Source organism: Conger conger, chromosome 19 (genome assembly GCF_963514075.1).
Source record: "Conger conger chromosome 19, fConCon1.1, whole genome shotgun sequence".
NCBI classification, from domain to species: domain Eukaryota; kingdom Metazoa; phylum Chordata; class Actinopteri; order Anguilliformes; family Congridae; genus Conger; species Conger conger.
Genome location: NC_083778.1, coordinates 23,321,081 through 23,330,508, shown reverse-complemented (window position 1 = coordinate 23,330,508; position 9,428 = coordinate 23,321,081). Strand labels below are relative to the sequence as shown.

The following is a 9,428-nucleotide window of genomic DNA, read 5'->3' as shown; positions in this document are numbered from 1 at the left end:
TGGCATCAAAGACCTGCAGAGTGAGATTTTAGCAGCAGGTTATGGGCGTTTCCACAATCAGACCATAACAGTGCTAAGCTAACATGCGTCTGACACAGAGGAGACTAACAAACTGCACTTTTAAGGGTTTGAAAGAAGAGAGAAACAGAAGATCTCATGGTACTCACAGCGATCTGCCCGCCCTCCTCTGTCAGATAAGACTTCACATCTCTCAGCACTGCTAAGGCACATTCTCTGTAAGAACACAGATTCACAACTGAGCATTCCCATAAACCTCTGTAGTGGCCTGTAGCATAGTGGTTAAGGTACGTGACAGGGACACGCAAGGTTGGTGGTTCAATCCCTGGTGTAGCCACAAAAAGATCCGCACAGCTGTTAATGCTGCATTGCTCCAGGGGAGGACTGACTCCTGCTTAGTCTAATCAACTGTACATCACTCTGGATAAGAGCATCTGCCAAATGCCTGTAATGTAATGTAACCTCTTACACGTTACGCTGTCCTGCAGGGTTAGGGTTATCTGTGGAGCAGAAATTACTCACTGTCTGATCTTCACTGCGGCCTGGTTGTCTGGTTTGAAGAAGTCGAAACCGTAGTGTGTGACTGCCTCTCGCCGATACTCCCCGACATTAAAGACTGGATTCAAACAGCAAGGATAGAAAAGAGCAGAATCAACAATATGAGTACAGACTCCTTCATTCAGAGTCTAAACACAACTAAAGGCTGTTTTATCTCCTTTTGGCCAATCAAAGGTTCCTGTTGGGGACTAAAATTCCTTTGAGCAGCATTGGAGGAGTCTTGGGCAGTGGAGGTTGTGTGCAGTCGAGGGGTCTTGTGTTTTTATGTAAAATTGTGGTAACATTGCAGCCAGGTACATCACTGCAGGCCAGGGAAATGGTCTCTTTACTGGCACTCATCTTGTGGAGTCTGCACCCTAACCCTAACACTAACACTAACCACTTAGCATTTCCAAGAGGACTGAACAAAAGCACATAGAACACCAACACAACTTTTATTGCCCAAGAGGCCCTAATATGGGACAACTTGGGAAATAAAGATTTCTTACTTACCTTACCTAACTGTAACTGTAACTGTAACCCTAACCCTAACTCTAACTATAACTATAACTATAACTATAAAATGGCCGCACCCTAACCCTCACCCTAATTCTAACTCTAAAATGGCCGCACCCTAACTCTAACTCTAACTATAAAATGGCCGCACCCTTGGTGGGGAGGCCGGTCCAGTTGAGGTACCGCGTCAGCTTCCTCGCCATGTAGGTCTTCCCGCGAGCAGGCAGCCCCACCATCACGATCACCATGGGGGGGTTAGCGAGATGCAGGCCCCCTCCCGCTGAGAGAGAGAAAGGTCAGCTGTACTATGGAATACTGAGAGATGTTAAAGTGGAAACAGAGACAGAGCCAAAAAATCCCTTCCTATCGTTGAAAAAGGCTCACTGACTTGTTGACTCATCCTCTGCCTGTGTTTATAGTCCTTAAATTCCGGTTTCAAAATACACAGTTGACGGCCATCACTCTGTACCAAAACATTGTACAATACTTCAAGCTCGTTGGTTGAAAATTGGTTCTAATTGCCACAGCGAATGGCGTTTCAACGTAAGCGCGTTTACAGAGAAAGGGGATGGATAAACAGTGTTGTGTTTTGAAGGGGTTTCTTGCTGCTATTCCTCTCTTGACCGTTAGAAGCCCGAAATTACCTATTGTACCTTTAAATCGGCACAGAATGACATCAGACTTTCGATGAAAAGAGCTCTCAGTAAGATCCTCACACCGGCGAGCATCGCACCATACCAGCGCACTCCAGCGATCCAATAAGAGCGCAGACCCTCCCGCCAAGCAGCGCGCCTGAAATGGGACACTCCATCACTCCTGATACGGCAATCCACTCGCCGAAATACGTGACTCAGTACGAGCTGGATGCCGCCGCCGCCACGTTTTTGAAAAAGTAATGCAGCCACACGTTGTTGGTCTATGCCTCAAACTATTTCTGTGATTTATTTATAATATTTACAAACGAATTCAACGGTAACACATGACTTAGACATGGCCGTGTCCCGCATGTTTTCTCAAGGGTCTGGAACCTGGTCCTGGAGAGCAACCGGCTCGTTTGGGGAATAGCATTAACTGTCCAATGGGCGCACGAAAGACTTAATTCAAAATGACGATGATACGGTTGAAAAACTGATATTGAAACTGCAGACACGGAGAACTAAATTTAGCTACAATTGCATTATTGACTATGCTGTCTGCAACGAACAAACAGTGGCAGTGCTCAAATACCCGTACTTGCCAAGCCTTCAACTGTAATTATTTTGCCTTATTAACGTGTTGAGCCCAGAGCTCATTTAATAAGCCAGCGGCGTTGGGTTTAGCTTACCTCTCCGAGGCGCCCCAGGTTTGTCATCCTTAGACGGAATCCAGATTTTTTGGATCCTGTTCTGTCGAAGCTCCTTTGGCATGCCTGAGGTGTGCAAAAATAAGAGTGGCTTTAAATAAATCCACAGATTCAAAGCCGCCTTCAAGCAGCCGAACCGCGCGGAGAGTAGTCTGATTGCAATCAGCCGACAAGTCAAACACACATATTCAAGTGGGTTTTATCAGCTGCCGGAAAGTTTATTTTTTTCGAATCTACCTCCAGAAATACCTTCCGTGATAAAGGTGGGGGATTCTCTCCCATTTACTTTTCCTTGTAACACTGCTCTCGATCTGTCCCGGAATAATCCCTCAAAGTGCGCCCTAGATCCTGTATTTAAACACAAGACCAACGTGACAACCGGCTCCGTGACGCTGAACACATAGCCTCCGTGCGCCGGTAACTTAATTTAACAGCACGACGCGCCGCCATGTGGAAACCGGTGGCGTTGCAGCTTACAGTGGATGTATTGTAACGCCAATAACTGGCACAAAGATAACTGCTATATAAAAGCAAGAAGTCTATTTGCTGAAATAAGTGGATACAGGATAGATGAGCGTCTGGGACAATCCGCTTGAACCTAAATTCAGAGGGGATTGAATTGCCAATGCTTGCGGTAAATGGCATCCCCGGTGCACGTGCAGAATCGGGCGTCTCCAGTGGATCCATCTTGTTGCCATGGAAAACTCATAATAAAAACGCAGAAGACGTGCATAGGCATTCCATTTTCGTCACTCGCATGTAGTTATCTAAGTGAATAAAGGCATAAAGTCGCGTAATAGTCCACTATTGGCACATTACCGGCTATTCGCCAGGCATTGGACAAATGGTCCTGTAAAATGTTCTGTAAAAATGTACAATATAGGCAAGTAGTTTCAAGTTAGCAGTTTATTTCTTGTGTCTTGAACTTTTATCACACAAAGCTTTTATCCAATAAACAGGTTAAAAACAGAGTCTGTGAGCCAGTGACCATTTCAGAGATAAGAACTTTGATACTATTGGGTAGGAGGAGAATAAGGAAATCCAAGCAGAAATATTGAAAAAGAATAGTTATATCTGCATTTGTGATTCCATGTGGTTAGGGAGACGTGGTTTCATAGCAGTCCGTCGGCAACCGCAGATTCTGTTCACAGTGATCTCCGTGTCGTTTGTGTATTGACTGCAATTTATCTCGAACTGTTGTGCAAACGCCTGAGCCCACGGCTGGTTCGATAGCGTGAATACTCACAGATTTGTAGACTACTTGTATGCCAGGGATCGCGCGGTGTAATGCGTGTGCTGCTAAACACGCAGTACGCGTCGTACACCGTATTCTGCATGCATAATCAGAACTGCACCGTAGGTTATGGAGAGTTGCATGTTTCCAAAATATTTTGGTAATGGACATTATAAATAGATAATTCAGATTAAACTTTACTGGGCTACACATAAAACCCGAAGTATGGTTATTAGCTATTTGAGCCCCGTCTTCAAGATATATATTAATGGCACACAGACATACCTGATTGGCTATACTCATTATATGGAATTACTAAACTGCCCTGTGGACTTCAGGCACTCTATACTGAATCTACAGCTGTCACAAAAGTTTTTGTCAAGACACATTTTTGAATAACGTATGATGCAATACATGTATTTGACATCTGAGAATAGGCAGTGGTCATGTTTACAAACTCACCTGCTCAACTCTTGCAAGAGGCCAATGTGACCTACCATCTACTCAGGTGTTTGCTCTGTGATTTAGGAGAAAGTAGATACATCAACAATAACACAAAATCTATGTTGATTAATCTGTGGTCTGCCTGACCACATGGAATCACAAATAAAGGATGAATTGTTTCTTCATCCAGATATGCTCACATTCCCTGTTCTCCCAGCACCGAAATATCTGATTACGCAACAGAGCTGGAGCGCTCCGGAACTTTCTTTCACTAATGGCTACCTCTATATAATATAATCCCTACATGAGGAGCTAAAACCATATATGTGCAGTTGGAGCTGCTCCAGTGCTGAGGTTAGGCTCATCAGACCCTCCAGCAGTGATCCTGTTCAAAACTCCTGTTTATGATTCATCTACATATACTCAGGCTAATATGGATTCAGACAGAGGGCTTGGTTTGGGCTTGGGTTTGGGTTTGGGTTGTAGAAGGAGCGTCAGCACTCTGTAGTCACCAGCCAGTAAGGCAGTCAGTGTTGTAAGGTGTGTGTTCATCGAAGTGAAGCTCACTCCTAATTTCAGCTGATCATTCTCCTGTGACTGCTAACCCAGTCATGCTCAGGGCACTGTGTGTCCTACACATGACCTGGGCATTGCTCTAGTCCCCTCATACAGGCCCCAGAATGAGCTGTGAACTCATGACCTCTCTTTCTCCATGCCTACATTGGCTCCCAAGAATGAGTATGTTGCTGATCGCAAACAAAACCCTGTGTCTTGGGGTATGTTAGAATTGGCTCATTGATGGACCAGTGCACTGGAGTTCACTCTCCTCTCTGACCCAAAAGTGACCTTCAGAGAGGATGGAGCCTGTCCCACCATCTCAAAGCTTTGAAACGTAAAACATATGGCCATGGTTTTAGCAAGACAGCAGAGGATTGGAGTGACCCAAAATCCCCATTGTGTGGGAAATTAAAATAGTTTTTGTTTTATAATCTAGATTTTAAATGTTACTACCTGCCCCGTGCAGCAGAAATGTGCGCCTGACGTGAGTCACTGTTGTGTCACAGCGGCCTGGAGACCCTCACAGTCACCAGACTGGGCCAAACAGCCCTGCCATTCTCACTAAATCAACAATGAATCATGATTCACTCCAGCGTATTTAAACCTGGATAAAATGTCTCCCCACCACTTTTCAAAATGATAAAAAAATTGGCCTTTATGTGACCTAATGTTGGTCTTTATGTGACCTGATTCTCTGGGTCATTAAAAATATTCCAAATGAGTCACAGTCTGAAGTGATGTGGCAGACTGGAGAATGTCTAGACTGCCCTTCTGAGCTCCAAAAGGCCGTCTGTCCGTCCGTCCGATCCGTCATGAAATAAAAAGCGTCTGCCAAATGCCATTAATGTAATATAAATAAAATAAATATTAATACATAATCAAATAATATAAACAAACTGAACTGGAACTCCCAGCTGTCTGTGCAGGACAACAGCACAATGCTTTTCACTTCCAGAACCTGCTTTGGTTTGAGCTGTTCTGGTGTTATAACCCTGAACAGCAAACAAGGACTGTGCTCGTGTTACAACCTCAAACAGCACATTGGTTTTCAATGGTTCAAACACTTTAAAAAAAAAATTTTATTACGAATATTTGAACTAATGAAAATGTAATTAACATAGAAAATGAAAGAGCAGCAGATTGGGGCATTAGGCTGCTGTCCACCAGGGGGCACTGCAGCTGTCACTCATGGACTAACTGCTGGATGTAACAAAAGGCCTGTGTCTCTAACTTGGAGAAACTTGTTTAAGATGGTTAAGGTTGATTGAAAGACTTGGGTATTTGTGTGTGTGTGTGTGCGTGTGTGTTTGTGTGTGTTCCTGTTTCTAGTTTAGTGTTGAGGACTTTTTGCCCTTGGAGAACTTGGAGAACTTTAGTCAGGCTTAACGAGGCTTAATCTGTGTCCGGCCCAAAATAATGTTCCTCACAGGTACATTCTATTCTGATTGGTTCTCTCATCGGCAAGTGAGTGAAGAATGCAAATCGAACACTTGCACTCAGAAATGTTGGTAACAAATTGCATTGAGAAAAACTGGATTCTTTCTCTTTGGATTTTGGAACAGAAATTTGCTAAAGATAACAATGTTACAGCAACTCAGGTTTAATTAGTAGTTTCTGTCACAGAACCACGAGCAAGTTTACTAACGCATTCAGTGCAGCGTCCAGCACGGCAGTCACAATGCAGAAATCCACGTCCTGGAAACAGGGTGGAGTTTGAAGCTGCTGGTTTATGCTGGCATGGTTGAGCTGTCCTGGCCACACAGCTCCCGATGGTACAAAGTGTGCAGTCAGAGCTCCTGGAAGCTTCTATAAGACTGCACGCACGTTCAATTTGGTTATCATAAAAGACATCTTTCTGACAAAATAAAAAAAGCATATTTCACAAACAAGTTTAAAAAGATCTACAGTCCAGTAGAATTTGTAGCATAAAATACTTCACTTCATTAATTCACACCTCATTAAGATCTGTTGAATGAGGGAGGGGTGCTTTGTGGATCAGAGTGAAAATATCCAGGTTCTAGACCTCTAGAAACTGCGTTGCGTTGCGTTGCGTTGCGTTGCGTTGCGTTGCGTTGCGTTGCGTTAGCTGTTGAACGACATGTTTTGTCAGAGATAGAAAAACCTCATGTTATTCTCCCTGGTATCAGGGTTAGGGGTTTAGCTAGTCTCTGGGACAGTCCTCTGTCAAAATAAAACTGAATGTGGGGAATTGAGGTTTTATACAACACAAGTTTTCTTTAGTGATGCAAATTCCATAATATCACACAGGTAACACAGGTAAGTGACTGAGATCATGTAAGAAACAACACTGCTGTAATGTTTTTATAAGATTAAAAAGTACATACAAAATATCCTGTTTTTTTTAAGCAACAGGGTGAAAATGCATAACATACAGCAACAACAAAATACAAAACCAAAAGTGATTTAAGAGCTAATTACAAAAATTACAGTCCAAAAACAATTATAGTCAAACAAGGATCATGTCTGTTTAGGCTTCACAAAGCAGGTCATGACTTTTGCATTCTAAAATAATAGTGATTGGGCGGGGGTTGGAGCGAGGGACCACACCTCTCTCTCCTCCGTCTGGTTCTGTCGCTCCCCGCTGCCCGCCTGGTTCTGTCGCTCCCCGTCTGGTTCTGTCGCTCCCCGTCTGGTTCTGTCGCTCCCCGCTGCCCGTCTGGTTCTGTCGCTCCCCGTCTGGTTCTGTCGCTCCCCGCTGCCCGTCTGGTTCTGTCGCTGCCCGTCTGGTTCTGTCGCTCCCCGTCTGGTTCTGTCGCTCCCCGCTGCCCGTCTGGTTCTGTCGCTCCCCGTCTGGTTCTGTCGCTCCCCGTCTGGTTCTGTCGCTCCCCGCTGCCCGTCTGGTTCTGTCGCTCCCCGTCTGGTTCTGTCGCTCCCCGTCTGGTTCTGTCGCTGCCCGTCTGGTTCTGTCGCTGCCCGTCTGGTTCTGTCGCTCCCCGCTGCCCGCCTGGTTCTGTCGCTCCCCGTCTGGTTCTGTCGCTGCCCGTCTGGTTCTGTCGCTCCCCGTCTGGTTCTGTCGCTGCCCGTCTGGTTCTGTCGCCGCCCGTCTGGTTCTGTCGCTCCGCGCTGCCGTTTCACCGCCGTGGCGTAGTCGTTGGGGAACATGGGGTCGTACTCATCGGCCAATGGGATCAGCACATCACCTGCCGAAAACCAGCCTGGGACGGGGTCAAAGGACAGGGATCTCAAACTGCAGGTCAGTCACGCTGATTGTCAGTCACACTGCTGGTCAGTCACGCTACAGGTCCAGTCTCAAGCTGCTGGTCAGTCACGCTACAGGTCCAGTCTCAAGCTGCTGGTCAGTCACGCTACAGGTCCAGTCTCAAGCTGCTGGCCAGATCCCTCAGGCACCGGCCTCACCTTCAGCCCTGCAGCCAGGTGAGGGGGCGTGTCTGACACCTGTCTGTCATCGCTGGAGCCGCCTCTTTTCAGGTCGATGACTGGGGCCAGGACCGGGGCCAGAACCGTGGCGTTGACTCCGCACAGAACCCACAGCTCTTCTGCTCAACACTGTGGGGTCTTCAGACAACACGCATGTTTCCACAAGCAAACACATCAGACGTATGTTTCAGACAACACGCATGTTTCCACAAGCAAACACATCAGACGTGTGTTTCAGACAACACGCATGTTTCCACAAGCAAACACATCAGACGTGTGTTTCAGACAACACGCATGTTTCCACAAGCAAACACATCAGACCTGTGTTTACAGCACTACATGACTCATTTCTTAAGGTAATCGTACAGCAGTAGATGACTGCAACATCTGCACATAGAACATTCAGATCTTAGTACATTTATAGCTGGCTGTATTTAGCTCTGAACTCTAACCCTGAACTCTCCTATTTAGATGTTCACAACATATTCAATGGTGTCCAGAACATGGCCGTTGAATATTGGCATGGGTTTAGGGGTTAGTTACACAAAATGAAAATCTCACGATTGCTCATTGAAAGTGTTGCCAGAAAAGGGCTGCACAGGTTTCACACCTCATAATCATTATACACACACATTTCACATAGGCTACATACCACGGGAGATAGTCTGGTGAATGGATCAATATATCGCGTATTGCATTTTGCAATCATAAAGTAAAAAGTACATTCTCGCAGTTCATTACTCCATCGCTCACGTTCTTACCTTGGCTTGCGTGAGCGTGGCCTTTTTCACCTGCACTCAGCTGAGACTGCAGTAGTTTGAAGTTCTTAGACCAGCCTTCCGTCTTTTCGCTGGTGTGCACGCCGAGGTTATCGTACAGCGACATGATCGCTGCAGCTCACGAAAGCAATTTAAGGCGAAAGTTAAAAGCCTGTCATTTTTGGCATATGTAGTTCGATATCTAGCTAGCTAGCCTGGTTGTTGACGAGCTTTCGGCATTCTATCATAGACTGAGATTTTGAGAAGTAACGTGTTAATCGTTTGAGACTCTTAGAGCTATGCTAGCTAGGTAAAAGCAATCCCTCTGGAGATTTCTTCCTTTCGTAAAAGTGAACAAATAATCATGGCAAATGGTACACAATAAAACAGGCCTATAACTGAATGAAGAATAAATATGGCCATGGTGACTGACTGGCTAGCTAACTAAATGTGCCTGTTGTAATTATCTGTACTTTCTGAACCCGATGTGAAGTCGAAAATAATTAATTTAATTAGTACCATATTAATACAACCAAATGTAATCTAAAGTTATAATCTGGAACATAACTAAAAGATAGCTAAGATTACTAGCTAACAGGAAACACTAATGCGCAAACCCGGT

At 45.2% G+C, this 9,428-nt stretch overlaps 1 protein-coding gene and 2 long non-coding RNA genes across 4 annotated transcripts in view; all 3 read right to left on the bottom strand.

Annotated features, from left to right (window-relative positions):
- The window catches only part of LOC133118884 (6-phosphofructo-2-kinase/fructose-2,6-bisphosphatase 3-like), an 11,365-nt gene extending 8,580 nt beyond the window's left edge, over positions 1-2,785 (bottom strand). For both annotated transcript variants that reach the window (XM_061229148.1, XM_061229150.1), the window contains exons 1-7: positions 2,651-2,785; positions 2,396-2,479; positions 1,716-1,863; positions 1,223-1,351; positions 541-634; positions 168-234; positions 1-13 (exon numbers count right to left, since the gene is read on the bottom strand). The exon at positions 1-13 is cut by the window's left edge and continues 62 nt beyond it. In XM_061229148.1, the coding sequence (XP_061085132.1) occupies positions 1-13; positions 168-234; positions 541-634; positions 1,223-1,351; positions 1,716-1,863; positions 2,396-2,479; positions 2,651-2,695 (580 nt within the window). In that variant the 5' untranslated portion in view covers positions 2,696-2,785. The remainder of the gene's footprint in view (positions 14-167; positions 235-540; positions 635-1,222; positions 1,352-1,715; positions 1,864-2,395; positions 2,480-2,650) is intronic.
- A 3,448-nt stretch (positions 2,786-6,233) lies between these two features.
- LOC133119235 (uncharacterized) lies at positions 6,234-6,733 on the bottom strand. The gene is made up of 2 exons (XR_009706501.1): positions 6,604-6,733; positions 6,234-6,504 (listed from the first exon to the last, which is right to left on the bottom strand). It is a non-coding gene; the product is annotated as an uncharacterized LOC133119235 (long non-coding RNA).
- Positions 6,734-7,512: 779 nt separating this feature from the next.
- Positions 7,513-9,428, bottom strand: LOC133119234 (uncharacterized). Its single transcript, XR_009706500.1, has 3 exons — positions 8,810-9,428; positions 8,028-8,186; positions 7,513-7,825 (listed from the first exon to the last, which is right to left on the bottom strand). It is a non-coding gene; the product is annotated as an uncharacterized LOC133119234 (long non-coding RNA).